Source organism: Oncorhynchus mykiss, chromosome 17 (assembly GCF_057628025.1).
Source record: "Oncorhynchus mykiss isolate SJ-2025 chromosome 17, ASM5762802v1, whole genome shotgun sequence".
NCBI lineage: Eukaryota > Metazoa > Chordata > Actinopteri > Salmoniformes > Salmonidae > Oncorhynchus > Oncorhynchus mykiss.
In genome coordinates, this window is record NC_143038.1 from 56477051 (window position 1) to 56494583 (window position 17533).

The 17533-nt window shown below is 39.4% G+C and overlaps 1 protein-coding gene across 1 annotated transcript; it reads right to left on the reverse strand.

Annotated features, from left to right (window-relative positions):
• Window positions 1–55: 55 nt before the first annotated feature.
• On the reverse strand, window positions 56–2041 carry chchd4a (coiled-coil-helix-coiled-coil-helix domain containing 4a). The gene is made up of 3 exons (XM_021569663.3): window positions 1853–2041; window positions 1137–1235; window positions 56–967 (listed from the first exon to the last, which is right to left on the reverse strand). Exons 1-3 carry the CDS (start codon window positions 1872–1874, stop codon window positions 582–584), a joined length of 507 nt encoding a protein of 168 aa, XP_021425338.1. The 5' UTR covers window positions 1875–2041; the 3' UTR covers window positions 56–581.
• Window positions 2042–17533: the final 15492 nt, after the last annotated feature.

The following is a 17533-nucleotide window of genomic DNA, read 5'->3' on the forward strand; positions in this document are numbered from 1 at the left end:
TTGACAAAACTTAAGTGGGAAAAACAGACATGTCACATGATCTTTGACCAGCAACTGAGAACAAGAGTAATCAAGCTTTAATACTAGCTCAATTGCTTACTATGATCTGTCAAGCACAAACATGAAGTCAAGTAATTACAAACTAGCAGTAACAGTAACATTGACAGAAGGTTACACACCTCCATTGTAGCATTAACGTAGAATGGCACAACACATCTGATTTGAAGCTTGATAAGCAGAAAAATGTGTTGGTTGCGAGTCTTAACTAAAGTCCCCTGCAGAAAACGACCCCCCCCCCCCCCCCCCCCCCCTCCCTTACAAACTTGGCACTGTAGGAACCTCAGGAGCTCAAACAACCACTACAATAAAGCCTCCTCCTCTCACAGAATGAACTGATATTCCCTGGAAGAGATAGAACTCCTCTGCAGTACTAGCTCCCCTTTAAAGTCATTATCCTTTGTGATGAACGTTGAACCAAGAGATAAAGTCTGAGGCACCAGTGAACACACAGCTGATCTCCCATGAATGTGGCCTGTGCTCGGCAGTGGTTTAAGAGAGAGACTGGGGGATGCTGGGTGATTTTAGCTGGCAGCCTGGCTGTCTGTTGGTGGTGTTTTGTCGGATGACGGGGCAGATTCAGGTGTTGGTGGGGACGGGGTAGAGTTACTAGAGGGTACTGAGGCTGGGGAAGAGTCCTCGGTGGGCACAGGGGCAGTAGAATCAACGAGGGGAGGGGCAGCAGCGTCAGCTCCCTCATTCTCGTCCTCCTGGGGGTAGAGCTCGGGGTACTTCTGCATACACTCCTGCATAGCACGGAAGTTGTCGATACACTCTGAACCCTTCACCTCTTCATTGCTGTAGTGGAAGCAGGAGAAGGCCTCCTTGAACTGTGTCCCACAGGGCCCGCTAGCCATCCCTCCCAGGCATGGACAGTTCCAGTTGATCTCCCCACTGGGCAGGATCAGGCCTAGAGGAATAGGGATATAATAATGTACTGACATGGTTGTAATTGCGACCCTTCATCATTCTTCAGTATACACCTCTTTGGTATCTTTGTAATGACTACACTACTGATGAGTGTTTCATAATCCTTCCACATCCCCAACATGAATTCAGAGAATCTACAGCCCACTGACCCTGATCTTCGTAGGGGTCATTGGGGTCATCTGCAATGAGCTCAGCGTTGCTGGGCGCTTCATGGTCTTCCTTGGTAACAAAAATAATGCGATCTTTACCTGGCAAGGAGAAAACATAGGTGAGGTCAGCATGACAGATGGCAACTAAATGCACTTCCCTCCCCGGTTTCCAGGCTGGTTTTAAATCAAAGTGGGAGTCCATAAAATGTAATGGTTAATATTGTGTATATTGTCTGACCGACCCCCCAAAAACAACAGTGCATTTATCTATTGGATCATTGCACGCTGTAGACTATTAATGTTGGCCATAAAGGTGTTAAGTTAGCAATTCAACAGCTGTTTTTCAACAGAGTTCTGCACACAGTGTTAAGTCAACAGGGTCCTGATATAAAACAAACTGAACTGTCACCTGACATGACCTGCTCTTTGACAGCTCTGAAAGAAAGTCCTCAAGCCTCGTTAGGCTATTAGTAGAACGAGCCAGATAGCTATCTAGCTACCTCTACAAATTGGATTAATACTGACATAATCTGATTGCCCTAGTTATAGACCTCGTTGAACCTATAACGATCAATCTACATGGAATTAGTGCACCAATAACGCCGGAATAAGCAACACTGACATGCTACTAGCAGCTAGCCAACATGCTAGGCCAGTCAATGACATTGCACGAGCGAAATGAATGAAAATGTGTGGATGTGCGCCATTAACCTTACCCTCTTGCTTGCAGTACGACATGACTGCCGGTGGTAATATCTATCATTCCTCTACTTGTTTTACAAGTAACGACGGTTTTTGTCCAACAATTAGCTACTGTGCAGACGTTTAATAACCACCCGGCTATCAGTGTCTTGTCAGCAACACTAAAAAAGTACTACCGGGTCACGGAATTTCAAAATTATTCTAAATAAAAGTCCCCTACGTAAAAAGCGTCAACGTGGGTTTTAAAACATGTTCCAATGTCAAATAAATGTCCCCAATGTGAATCACTGGATACGAAATATACACTACCGTTCAAAAGATTGTGGTCACTTAAAAATGTCCTTGTTAATGAAAGAAAAACTTTTTTGCCCATTAAAATAACATTAAATATACAGTGTTGACATTGTAATTTTTTATTTATTTAATGAGTCAGTTAAGAACAAATTCTTATTTTCAATGACAGCCTAGGAACAGTGGGTTAACTGCCTGTTCAGGGGCAGAACGACAGATTTGAACTTGCAACCTTTCAGTTACTAGTCCAACACTCTAACCCCTAGGCTACCCTGCCACCCCAGCAAATGACTATTGTAGCTGGAAACCGCTGATTTTTAATGGAATATCTACATAGGTGTACAGAGGCACATTATCAGCAACCACCACTCCTGTGTTCCAATGGCATGTTGTGTTAGCTAATCCAAGTTGATCATTTTAAAAGGCTAAATGATCATTAGAAAACACTTTTTCAATTATGTTAGTACAGCCGTTAAAGAAGCAATAAAACTGGCCTCCTTTAGATTAATTGAGTATCTGGAGCATCAGCATTTGTGGGTTTGATTACAGGCTCAAAATGGCCAGAAACAAAGACTTTCTTCTGAAACTCGTCAGTCTATTCTTGTTCTGAGAAATGAAGGGTATTCCATGCGAGAAATTGCCAAGAAACTGAAGATCTAGTACAACGCGTACTACTCCCTTCACAGAACAGCGCAAACTGGCTCTATCCAGAATAGAAAAAGGAGTGGGAGGCCCTGGTGCGCAACTGAGCAAGAGGACAAGTACATTAGTGTCTAGTTTGAGAAACAGACGCCTCACAAGTCTCAATTGGCAGCTTCATTAAGTAGTAACTGCAAAACACCAGTCTCAACGTCAACAGTGAAGAGGCGACTCCGGGTTGCTGGCCTTCTAAGGCAGAGTTCCTCTGTCCAGTATCTGTGTTATTTTGCCTTAAGAAAAAAAATATATATATATTGGCCAGTCTGAGATGGATATTTCTTTGCCTAGAAGGCCAGCATCCCGGAGTCGCCTATTCACTGTTGCTGTTGAGATTGGTATTTTGCGGATACAGCAAAGGACCTTGTGAAGATGCTGGAGGAAACGGGTACAAAAGTATCTATATCCACAGTAAAACCAGTCCTATATCAACATAACCTGAAAGGCCGCTCAGCAAGGAAGAAGCCACTGCTCCAAAACCGCCATAAAAAAGCCAGACTACGGTTTGCAACTGCACATGGGGACAAAGATTGTACTTTTTGGAGAAATGTCCTCGTCTGATAAAATAGAACTGTTTGGCCATAATGACCATCGTTATGTTTGGAGGAAAAAGGGGGATGCTTGCAAGCCGAAGAACACCATCCCAACCATGAAGCACACCATCCCAACCGTGAAGCACACCATCCCAACCGTGAAGCACAGGGGTGACAGCATCATGTTGTGGGAATGCTTTGCTGCAGGAGGGACTGGTGCACTTCACAAAATAGATTGCATCATGAGGGAGGAAAATTGGGTGGATATATTGAAGCAACATCTCAAGACATCAGTCAGGAAGTTAAAGCTTGGTCGCAAATGGGTCTTCCAAATGGACAATGACCCCAAGCATACTTCCAAAGTTGTGGCAAAATGGCTTAAGGACAACAAAGTCAAGTTATTGGAGTGGCCATCACAAAGCCCTGACCTCAATCCTATAGACAATTTGTGGGCAGAACTGAAAAAGCGTGTGCGAGCAAGGAGGCCTACAAACCTGACTCAGTTACACCAGCTCTGTCAGGAGGAATGGGTCAAAATCTACCCAACTTATTGTGGGAAGCTTGTGGAAGGCTCCCTGAAATCTTTGACCGAAGTTAAACAATTTAAATGCAATGCTACCAAATACTAATTGAGTGTATGTAAACTTCTGACCAACTGGGAATATGATGAAAGAAATAAAACCTGAAATAAATAATTCTCTGTACTATCATTCTGACATTTCACATTATTAAAATAAAGTGGTGATCCTAACTGACCTAAGAGGGAGTTTGTACTCTGAATAAATGTCAGGAATTGTGAAAAACTGAGTTTAAATGTATTTGGCTAAGGTGTATGTAAACTTCCTGACTTCGACAGTATGGTGTCATTTCATGGGGCTCTGAATAATACGGAGTGTTGCTTGCCTTTTACTCCACCCATTCCATTGGTCACAATGGTAATCACTGTATATGGAAAATATATAAATAACTTGCTTCTGATTTTCATCCTGATGTAGCCAAGATTTCGTACGAGGAAGTGTCAGTAGTGCAGCTCAATCAAATCTCATTCACCCAAAATATTGGAAATTAATACTACCACTTAGAGACAGAAAGTTGTGGTAGAGGTTTATCAGATGAGGAAATCGCAAGCTCTATGAAAACCAGTAGGCTCTTATTATAAAATGTGATTTTATGTTTTGACATTTATTTATTTACGCTCCAACCATTTCTCAATGTGCTTCACCTTAATATTTTTAATAATTCTCTAGTTTAGATGTTCCCGTGTAGTTACAGTGCCTTGCGAAAGTATTCGGCCGCCTTGAACTTTGCGACCTTTTGCCACATTTCAGGCTTCAAACATAAAGATATAAAACTGTATTTTTTTGTGAAGAATCAACAACAAGTGGGACACAATCATGAAGTGGAACGACATTTATTGGATATTTCAAACTTTTTTAACAAATCAAAAACTGAAAAATAGGGCGTGCAAAATTATTCAGCCCCTTTACTTTCAGTGCAGCCAACTCTCTCCAGAAGTTCAGTGAGGATCTCTGAATGATCCAATGTTGACCTAAATGACTAATGATGATAAATACAATCCACCTGTGTGTAATCAAGTCTCCGTATAAATGCACCTGCACTGTGATAGTCCCAGAGGTCTGTTAAAAGCGCAGAGAGCATCATGACGAACAAGGAACACACCAGGCAGGTCCGAGATACTGTTGAAGAAGTTTAAAGCCGGATTTGGATACAAAAATATTTCCCAAGCTTTAAACATCCCAAGGAGCACTGTGCAAGCGATAATATTGAAATGGAAGGAGTATCAGACCACTGCAAATCTACCAAGACCTGGCCGTCCCTCTAAACTTTCAGTTCATACAAGGAGAAGACTGATCAGAGAAGCAGCCAAGAGGCCCATGATCACTCTGGATGAACTGCAGAGATCTACAGCTGTGGTGGGAGACTCTGTCCATAGGACAACAATCAGTCGTATATTGCACAAATCTGGCCTTTATGGAAGAGTGGCAAGAAGAAAGCCATTTCTTAAAGATATCCATAAAAAGTGTCGTTTAAAGTTTGCCACAAGCCACCTGGGAGACACACCAAACATGTGGAAGAAGGTGCTCTGGTCAGATGAAACCAAAATTGAACTTTTTGGCAACAATGCAAAACGTTATGTTTGGCGTAAAAGCAACACAGCTCATCACCCTGAACACACCATCCCCACTGTCAAACATGGTGGTGGCAGCATCATGGTTTGGGCCTGCTTTTCTTCAGCAGGGACAGGGAAGATGGTTAAAATTGATGGGAAGATGGATGGAGCCAAATACAGGACCATTCTGGAAGAAAACCTGATGGAGTCTGCAAAAGACCTGAGACTGGGACGGAGATTTGTCTTCCAACAAGACAATGATCCAAAACATAAAGCAAAATCTACAACGGAATGGTTCAAAAATAAACATATCCAGGTGTTAGAATGTCCAAGTCAAAGTCCAGACCTGAATCCAATCGAGAATCTGTGGAAAGAACTGAAAACTGCTGTTCACAAATGCTCTCCATCCAACCTCACTGAGCTCGAGCTGTTTTGCAAGGAGGAATGGGAAAAAAATTCAGTCTCTCGATGTGCAAAACTGATAGAGACATACCCCAAGCGACTTACAGCTGTAATCGCAGCAAAAGGTGGCGCTACAAAGTATTAACTTAAGGGGGCTGAATAATTTTGCACGCCCAATTTTTCAGTTTTTGATTTGTTAAAAAAGTTTGAAATATCCAATAAATGTCGTTCCACTTCATGATTGTGTCCCACTTGTTGTTGATTCTTCACAAAAAAATACAGTTTTATATCTTTATGTTTGAAGCCTGAAATGTGGCAAAAAGTCGCAAAGTTCAAGAGGGCCGAATACTTTCGCAAGGCACTGTATATATGCAGCACCAGTCAAAGGTTTGGACAAACCTATTCATTCAAGGGGTTGTCTTTATTTTTACTATTTTCTACATTGTAGAATAATTGGTAAGACATCCAAACTATGAAATAACACATATGGAATGATTTTAGTAACCAAAAAAGTGTTAAACAAATATACACATATAAACATATAAATATAAACAACATATATTTTAGATTCTTCGAAGTTGCCTTGATGACAATTTTGCACACTCTTGGTATTCTCTCAACCAGTTTCATGAGGAATGCATTACCAACAGTCTTGAAGGAGTTTCCACATATGCTGAGCACTTGCTGGCTGCTTTTCCTTCACTCTGCAGTCCAACTCATCCAAACCCATCTCAATTGGGTTGAGGTTGGGTGATTGTGAAGGCCAGGTCATCTGATGCAGCACTCCATCCCTCTCCTCTTGGTCAAATAGCCCTTACATAGCCTGTAGGTGTGTTGGGTCATTGTCCTGTTTAAAAACAAACTATAGTCCCACTAAGCGCAAACCAGATGGGATGGTGTATCGCTGCAGAATGCTGTGGTAGCAATGCTGGTACCTTGAAATAAATGTTTAAAAAAAACATTGCAGATATTGTCACCGGCAAAGCACCCCCACACCATCACGCCACCTCCTCCATGCTTCAAGGTGGGAATCACACATGCAGAGATCATCCGTTGACCTACTCTGTGTCTCACAAAGACTTGGCGGTTGTAAACAAAATCTCAAATTTGGACTCATCAAACCAAAGGGCAGATTTCCACCGGTCTAATGTCCATTGCTCGTGTTTCTTGGCCAAAGCAAGTCTCTTCTTATTATTGGTGTCCTTTAGTAGTGGTTTCTTTTCAGCAATTCGACCATGAAGGCCTGTTTCACAGTCTCCTCTGAACAGTTGATGTTGAGATGTGTCTGTTACTTGAACTCTGTGAGGTGCAGTTAATTGCCAATTCTGGAGGCTGGTAACTCTAATGGTAACTCTTATCTTCTGCAGCAGAGGTAACTCTGGGTCTTCCTTTCCTGTGGCGGTCCTCATATAAGCCAGTTTCATCACAGCGCTTGACGGTTTGTGCAGCTTTTAAATTATTTGTTTATTTATCCAGTCAAGTCAGTTAAGAACAAATAATTATTTACAATGACGGCCTACCCCGTCCAAACCCTTACCCGGACGACGCTGGGCCAATTGTGAGCCGTGATGGGACTCCCAATCACAGCTGGTTGTGATACAGCCTGAAATCGAACCAGTGTATGTAGTGACACCTCTAGCACTGAGATGTAGTGCCTTAGACCACTGCGCCTCTTGGGAGCCCAAAGAAACTTAAAAAATCCTTGACATTTTCTGGATTGACTGACCTTCATGTCTTTAAGTAATGATGGACTGTCATTTCTCTTTGCTTATTTGAGCTGTTCCTGCCATAATATGGACTTGGATCCTTTACCAAATAGGGCTATCTTCTGTATACCACCCCTACCATGTCACAACACAACTGATTGGCTGAAATGCATTAAGAAGGAAAGAAATTACACAAATTAACTTTTAACAAGGCACATCTGTTAATTGAAATGCATTCCTGTGAAAAGCTGTCATCAAGGCAAAGGGTGGCTAATTTGAAGAATCTCAAATATAAATTATATTTGTTTAACTCTTTTTTTGGATACTACATAATTTCTTGTGTTATTTCATAGTTTTGATGTCTTCACTATTATTCTAGTGTAGATAATAGTAAAAATAAAGAAAAACCCTTGAATGACTAGGTGTCTAAACCTTTGACTGGTAATGTATATATATATTTATTATATCATGCACTACGCAAAGCTGCAAAAAAATGTAAATTTCGTATCATAGTGTTTTACACCGGACATTTATTTTGAAGACAAAAAACAAAAACAGGAAGTCTTCATGTAGATAGGATCCAGCGAGTGTTGCTATCATGACGCTAATCCCACCGGCTTCTGTTGCAGTTACCTTTGACCGCTCGGAGGTGCCAAGATGGCGGCTTGAACAGACTCCTTTTTTTTTTAATTTTAGTTTTTTTACCGAGCTCCGCACCAAACTTCAGAAAGATTGTGAGAAAAAAAATGAAAAAAAGTTTACAGTCGTTACTATTTTTATTTTTTCAAGATATAAGACCTTTCCTATGACTTGAATGATAATTGGATCATTTATTTCGGCATGTCCATGCGAAGTCGTGACAAAAAAAGAAAGGAAGAAGTTAGCCGTTCTTTTGCTAACCAACAAGAGAGAAACATGCTTATAGACAACTGCCATAACTACGCTTGGCCTATGGAAAATAGCATGCTTTCGAATGCTGTTGAAGATGACGAATTCCCCTCTTTACCGGCTACTCCGTGTGATTTATGTATTGATTTGTTGTTAATAAAAATACTCCGTGCAAACCTCCACCCTCCAAAAAACCCAACATGAACTCTGACATCGTGGCTACCCTCTCCTTACTCATCAACTCCAGGTGTGACGCCATTGAGAAAATGGTAGGCGCGAACACCACGGTTATCGAAGGCTTGAAAAAGACTGGAGTTTTGAGGTTTCTGTGTTATGCACTATAGCCCGTTACCATATATATATGATTGAATATTATCTGCTGTTGGCTTGTGTGGATGTATGTATGTGTTATGCAACATAGCTGACTTGAAACATTGTTATATCTTTGTCAGGAACAAGTCAGTTCTCTGTTTGCCCTGCGAGGTGGGACAGAGAGCCCGTATATACGAAAATTGCATTTACCACTTATTGCTTAGTTAATCAAAAATACATAGTATACAATCGGTGACTCATTGTCATTTATCTTGATACCAGATTCGAATTGACGCAACTCAAACAGTTTGCATGTGGTGAAATCAAGGATGTGAAAACGAGAGTGGCAAAAGTTGAGAAAAAAAAATGTGGAAAAGAATAACAATGTCTACCATAGACGTCTCACTGATCTGGAACAATACACAAGAAAATGGAACCTTAGACTCCACGGCTTGCCAGAGGTGGAGAATGAAGATGTGCGAGGAGAGGCTATCCATATCTGCCAATAAGTTTTGCCTGCAGAGAAGAACAAAGTTGGTGATACCATCGACGTGCATCGCCTCGGCAAGAAGCAACAGCAAAACGATTCAAGACCTAGGGGTATCACCATCCTGTTCACTACCAGATTCTACAGGGATGCTGTCTGGAAAACTGCTAGGAAGAACGCCTTCCTTCAGAGCCATGGTATGCGTTTCGCCGAGCATCTCAGCCCGGAAGACATAGAAAGAAGGGACAAGTTGTGGCCAACGATCAAGATAGCACGAAATGAGGGGAAGGCTGCTTACTTCGTCGGAGGACGAGGCTTCATCAACGGTTCAGAAATCCATATTCCTCCCTAAAATCTCACCAGAAGGAACAGGTTGACGGTTTCAGCCATGGTATTCTCATTTTCCTTATGTTGTTTACCTAACAAGCATCAGGTGACTATTTTTCAGGAATACTCAGGTATTTCAATTTATTAGTTTGTTCTTGACCAGAAGACCTATTTTGTTTACAAACTTACGAAGAAGATTGAAAGCTGTATTTATTTTTTATATATACAGTAACTAAAATACTGTTTTAAAGGGCATACAGGTCTGCTCTGACTTTACACGGTTATTGTTCTATTTAGTTATTAATACTTATTTCCCAAAAAGGTCTTAGGAACATTTATATGTAAAACATTTTTTATTCAATTATTTTATGATCAGTTTTCATATGTACTTAAAATAGTAGGTACCCTTTTATTTAAATTATTATTTGTTGTTTTATTTCTCAGAATAGTTCCTGATTTCACTAAAGAGGGTTTTTAGTCTCTCTTACTACAAGAACCCTTGGTTTGGTCTTGAACATAATTTCCAGTTGAGTTGAATTTCAAAGCCAGGTAACGTCTAGCTCAAAGGTTATGGAATAAGCTATTTTCACTTTAAATTGACTTAAATGGTGCAGATCTCGGTTCCTTATCGTTTACGTTCACTGCTCCTACGTCTTTGACTCATCCTACTACAGTTTATACTTTTATATAATCTTTATTGTTTTGTCATTGTCTATAGTTTCTCTTGATGCTAGGGGGTTATGAAACAATGTGAAGCGCAATGCCTTATTTTTATTTGCTAAACAATTTCAAACAGATTTTTGCTTTTTTCAAGAGTCACTCAATTTCGGCTGATGCCAACTTCTGGAGGTCACAGTGGGGCAACGATATTTGGCTCTCCCATGGATCTGAACGCTCCGCCGGTGTCACTACAATGAAAAATACCTTTGGTGGTAATATTCTACACTCGGAATGTGACCCCTTTGGTCACTTTATTTGTCTTGTGATCAGTTACAATGACATTACACTCATTACTGTAAACTTCTACGGGTACAACACCAAACATGAGAATGATCAGTTACAATGACATTACACTCACTACTGTAAACTTCTACGGGTACAACACCAAACATGAGAATGATGAGTTGCTTGAATCTATAGAGAAACATATACTTCATTGGTTATCTAAATTTCCCAATTCGTTATTATTGATAGGAGGGGACTTTAACATTACAATAGATAATTCAACTGATAGACGGCCCCCAGGTAGGCCAACCAATCAGAATTTGGGTTTAATACTTTTTATGGAAAAGTTTGATCTTATGGAGAGAGAGGTTTCTGGCCGAAAGATCATTCACTTGGAGTAACAAAACTGGTTCCAGACAATCCAGAATATATTTTGGGCTTATATCCAAATGTATTGATAGTGAGTGTGTTACTACAAATATTTGTACTACTCCCCTCACAGACCATAGGGCTATTTACATTGATATCAAAATATTTACCCCTGATACGAACCTTGGTAGAGCATCCTACTGGAAGATAAATAGCTCATTATTAAATAATGATATAGTTAAATTTGAGGTTAAAGATCTGCTCTCACACTTTTGGGAAAGGGCTTGTGAAGAAAAATCTTATTGCAAGAACTGGGAGCTCTTTAAATTTGAGGTGTCCAAATACCTTAGAAAATACGGTAGTAATCTTGCTAAGACCAGAAGAGCTGAGGAGGAAAAGGTGATCATTAAGATAACTTCCCTTTCTCAGAGGTCCCCTGCCGGCCTCTTGGGGGAGGAGAAGATGGAACTAATTGAGTTACAAAATAAACAATAATATATATAAATTAAAAGCAGGAGCCTTTATTAGATCTAGAAAAAATGGATTGAGGAGGGAGAACAGAATTCAGAATTTCTTTAGACTTGAGAAATTTCACTCTAAAAATAACACTATCCATAAGTTAAACATTGATGGTGTTATTACAGATGACCAAAAATGAATCGCTAAATCCTGTAGCAATTTTTACAGAAAATTGTATAGCTCTACGTACTGTCAGGAATCCACAGATATGTTTTTTTAACTCACTGAATAATGTTCACTCTATCAATGATATAGAATCTAAACAGTGTGATGAACCCATCAAAGTTGAAGAGATTATAGAGTCTATCAAACATCTAAAGAACAATAAATCACCAGGTGTTGATGGAATTACATCAGAATTTTATAAATTATTTTCTGAACAAGTAGCTCCCTTCCTATTTGAAGTCTTTTTAGAGAGTATTAAAAACAATGTTCTCCCTCCTACAATGAGTCAGGGGTTAATAACACTGATACCTAAACCTAAAAAAGAAGTGCTGCTCATCGATAACTGGCATCCAATTTGTCTTCTTAATAATGACTGTAAGATATTAGCCTTACTACTTGCAAAAAGAATTAAAGAAGTCCTGGATGCAATCATTGATGAAACACAGTCTGGCTCCATGAGGAACAGACATATTTCTAACAATGTCAGACTAGTATTAGACATACTTGACTACTCAGACCTAATAACTGAGGATAGCTTCATATTATTTCTAGATTTTTATAAAGCATTTGACACAGTAGAGCATCAGTTTCTCTTCCACTCCCTTGAGAGACTTGGCTTTGGGGATTTTTTTCTGTAAGGCTATTAAGACTCTTTATGCAAATGGTAACAGCTCTATCAAATTGAAATATGGCACCTCACCTAGATTTGATTTAAAGAGAGGAATTAGGAAAGGTTGTCCAATCTCTCCGTACCTGTTTTTATTTTGCACCCAACTTCTTGCATATTCTTTAAATAATAGTCCTGTACAAGGTATTTCCATAGCTGGTAAAGGAATTATTATAAGTCAGCTGGCTGACGATACTACACTTTTTCTGAAAGACGCTAACTAAATTCCCATATCGATCGATGTGATTACAATCCTTTTCCAAAGCGTCTGGTCTATATCTTAACATTAATAAATGTGAACTCATAGCTGTCAAAGATTGTGTGACACCTTCATATTATGGTATTCCAGTAAAAGAAGAACTTACATATTTAGGCATTACCATTACAAAGGATCAGAAGTCTAGAGGCTTACTAAATTTGAACCCTCTTATTAAAAAACCCCAGAAGAAACTAAATCAATGGCTACAGAGGGACTTATCTTTAAAAGGTAGAGTCCTAATAACCAAGGCTGAAGGTATCTCTAGACTAACATATGGTGCTCTATCTTTATATCTTGACAGTAAAATAAGCAAGGAGATAGACCAGATGCTTTCAACTTTCTTTGGAGAAACCATACCCATTACATTAGGAAAACTGTTGTAATGAACACTTATGAGAATGGTGGACTGAATTTTCTGGACTTTACTACTTTAAATAATATTTTTAAGATCTATTGGATAAAACAATTCCTAAGAAGACCCACTTCTATCTGGAATTGTTTTCCTCATCATGTCTTCTCTACTTTTGGTGGCCTTAACTTCATGTTGTTTTGCAATTATAATATTGACAAAGTTCCAGTGAAACTTTCTGCTTTTCATCGGCAGGTTTTCTTGTCATGGTCCTTAATTTATAAACACAATTTTTCTCCACACAGATATTATATATGGAATAATCGGGATATATTGTATAAAAATACCTCTTTGTTTTTAGAATATTGGTTCCGAAATAATATCCTATTGGTGAGTCAACTGGTAAATGCAGAGGGTATTTTACTCAGTTATAAAGAATTCTTATCACTTTACAAGGTCCCTGTAAACACCTAAAGATTTTGCAATTGTTTTAGATGCCATTCCCTCAGGTGTTGCTCTGTTATTCAGGAACGTGTCAAGACCTGAACCTCAGAGCCTGCCTTCTATTGTCCCTGTTGACTCATCAGTAGGAAAGATTTGTTTCTCTTTTGGTCCATTCAACAACAGAGCTTGTTGTCCTTGTTTCAGCAGGATGTTGTATCTATCTATACCTTATGTCATGCCTTATTGGAATGGATTTATTGATAATATCTGTTGGGAAAAAGTTTGGATGTTGCCAAACACATACCTACTTGTTAACAAAATTAAGGAAGTTTCCTTTAAAATTATTCATAAATATTATTCTGCCAACCACTATATGAAGAAGTTTAAGGAAAACATCAACTCAAATTGCTCCATTTGTAATGACCACCCAGAAACAGTGTTGCATCTTTTTGGGCATTGTATTCATGAAAGAAAACTGTGGCAAGACATCAGTAGGTTTATAATTGAACACATTTATGAAGATTTTACACTATTGTGGAGAGATGTACTGTTTGGATTCTTTACATACAATAGAAATAAGCTGAAACATTTTTATGTAATTAATTTCATTATTCTTTTGGCCAAATTTCATATACACAAATGTACATTTACAAACAGAAAACTACATTTTCGTATCCTACAAAAATAAATTGAACTGTATTTTAAGACGGTTAAATGCTCTACTAACAAAAAGCTGTTAGAATTGTAAGTATATGCATGTCCCTTAAGGTCCTTGTGTAATTGTAATGTGATATTGTACCCCCTTGTTCGATTGTCCATTGTTTGTAATCTATGTATGCTTGTGTTCCCTCATGTGCTTTATGTATTGATTTGTTGTTAATAAAATAAAAATAAACTTGGACCGCTCTATCCTTCCGACTCTTGGACGCATACTATTGACGTCGTCTGGGCGCACAGTCGTGATTTACGCAGCTCGAGGTATGTACTCTTATTTATTTTTTATTTAACCTTTATTTAACTAGACAAGTTTAACTAAGACACTCTCGTATAGAAAGTTCTTAGAAATATATAATTTACCAATACATTATAAAAAATGTAATTATTTCTGTAAAGCAATACCATCAGTACGTACTCAAATGAATGAAATCTCACTTGTGGTTTGGAGAACATGTCTAGATGCACAACCTATGTTAGAAGGTTGCCCCCTGCTGGATAAGAAGTGTAATAATAATACAATAATACATTCATAAAATAACTTTACACCAAGAAACAAGATCTCGCATTGAGTGAAATTCTTCTGGAATGCATATATTACTGAAATTGAATGGAAGAAAGCTTGGTTGCTCCCTCACAAATTTTGTAGATGAAATAAAGTAAAAGAAATTCACTTTAAAATCTTGCACAAAATGTATCCTTGCAATAACTTACCTAAATTCATGGACTTAGAGGACAATGCCTTTTCTGTGATAAAGAAGAGGAAACTATAATAAAAAAAAATGTAATGTGTGACTGTGAAGTTATTTTGGAGCGAGTTAAGAATTTAAAAAATGTATTTCATCAAGACCGATGCATTTACAATGAAATATGTAATATGTTATTGTTCAAATGAAAACAAAACTACTGAATTAGTCATTAATTTATTAATTCTCTCTGCTAAATTGTATATACACAAAAACAAATATTTGAAATCTGTTTCCAAATGCAAGATATTTTTACTTGAAATCCAATATTTGATCAAATCTCTAGAATTAGACAATAACATAAAAACACTGTATTCTTAAAACTCTATCATAAATTTGAACAACTGACCTTTATTTTATTTTAGGTAATTTAACTTTTGACAGTAAATTCTTGTGATTTTTAATTTTTTTTAACTTTTAATGTTATTTGATCTTTCTTCAGAGACAATATACATGTTGTGATGTCCTATGTTTGTATTGTATTGTAATTAGACATTTTATAATAAATAAATCAAATCAAAATGTATTAATCACATGCACCGAATACAACAGGTGCAGATCTAACAGTGAAATGCTTACTTACGAGCCCCTAACCAACAGTGCAGTTGAAAAAAATATGGATAAAAATAAGAGAAAAGTAACAAGTAATTAAAAATAAAATAACAATATATACAGGGGGGTGCCAGTACAGAGTCAATGTGCGGGGGCACCGGTTAGTTGAGGAAGTATGTACATGTAGGTAGAGTTAATTAAAGTGACTATGCATAGAGAGTGGCAGTGGTGTGGAGAGGGGAGGGGGGCAATGCGAATAGTCTGGGTAGCCATTTGACTAGATGTTCAGGAGTCTTATGGCTTGGGGGTAGAAGCTGTTTAGAAGCCTCTTGGACCTGGACTTGGCGCTCCGGTACCGCTTGCCATGTTGTAGCAGCGAGAACAGTCTATGACTAGGGTGACTGGAGTCTTTGACAATTTTTAGGGCCTTTCTCTGACATTGCTTGGCATAGAGGTCCTGGATGGCAGGAAGCTTGGCCCCAGTGATGTACTGGGTCGTTTGCACTACTCTCTGTAGTGCCTTGCGGTCGGAGGCTGAGCAGTTGCCGTACCAGGCAGTGATGTTGCAGCTGTAAAACCTTTTGAGGATCTGAGGACCCATGCCAAATCTTGTCAGTCTCCTGAGGGGGAATAGGTTTTGTCGTGCCCGCTTCACGACTGTCATGGTGTGCTTGGACCATGTTAGTTTGTTGATGATGTGAACACCAAGGAACTTGAAGCTCTCAACCTGCTCCAGTACAGCCCCGTTGATGAGATTGGGGGCATGCTCGGTCCTCCTTTTCCTGTAGTCCACAATCATCTCCTTTGTCTTGATCACGTTGAGGGAGAGGTTGTTGTCCTGACACCACACGGCCAGGTCTCTGACCTCCCTATAGGCTGACCTCCCTATAGGTTGTCGGTGATCAGGCCTTCCACTGTTGTGTCATCGGCAAATTTAATGATGGTGTTGGAGTCGTGCCTGGTCGTGCAGTCATGAGTGAACAGGGAGTACAGGAGGGAGTTGAGCACGCACTCCTGAGAGGCCTGTGTTGAGGATCAGCATGGCAAATGTGTTCTTACCTACCCTTACCACCAGGAGGCGGCCCGTCAGGAAGTCCAGGACCAGTTGCAGAGAGAGGTGTTTAGTCCCAGGGTCCTTAGCTTATTGATGAGCTTTGAGGGCACTATGGTGTCGAATGCTGAGCTGTAGTCAATGAATGGCATTCTGACATACAGTGCCTTGCGAAAGTATTCGGCCCCCTTGAACTTTGCGACCTTTTGCCACATTTCAGGCTTCAAACATAAAGATATAAAACTGTATTTTTTTGTGAAGAATCAACAACAAGTGGGACACAATCATGAAGTGGAACGACATTTATTGGATATTTCAAACTTTTTTAACAAATCACAAACTGAAAAATTGGCCGTGCAAAATTATTCAGCCCCTTTACTTTCAGTGCAGCAAACTCTCTCCAGAAGTTCAGTGAGGATCTCTGAATGATCCAATGTTGACCTAAATGACTAATGATGATAAATACAATCCACCTGTGTGTAATCAAGTCTCCGTATAAATGCACCTGCACTGTGATAGTCTCAGAGGTCCGTTAAAAGTGCAGAGAGCATCATGAAGAACAAGGAACACACCAGGCAGGTCCGAGATACTGTTGTGAAGAAGTTTAAAGCCGGATTTGGATACAAAAAGATTTCCCAAGCTTTAAACATCCCAAGGAGCACTGTGCAAGCGATAATATTGAAATGAAAGGAGTATCAGACCACTGCAAATCTACCAAGACCTGGCCGTCCCTCTAAACTTTCAGCTCATACAAGGAGAAGACTGATCAGAGATGCAGCCAAGAGGCCCATGATCACTCTGGATGAACTGCAGAGATCTACAGCTGAGGTGGGAGACTCTGTCCGTAGGACAACAATCAGTCGTATATTGCACAAATCTGGCCTTTATGGAAGAGTGGCAAGAAGAAAGCCATTTCTTAAAGATATCCATAAAACGTGTTGTTTAAAGTTTGCCACAAGCCACCTGGGAGACACACCAAACATGTGGAAGAAGGTGCTCTGGTCAGATGAAACCAAAATTGAACTTTTTGGCAACAATGCAAAACGTTACGTTTGGTGTAAAAGCAACACAGCTGAACACACCATCCCCACTGTCAAACATGGTGGTGGCAGCATCATGGTTTGGGCCTGCTTTTCTTCAGC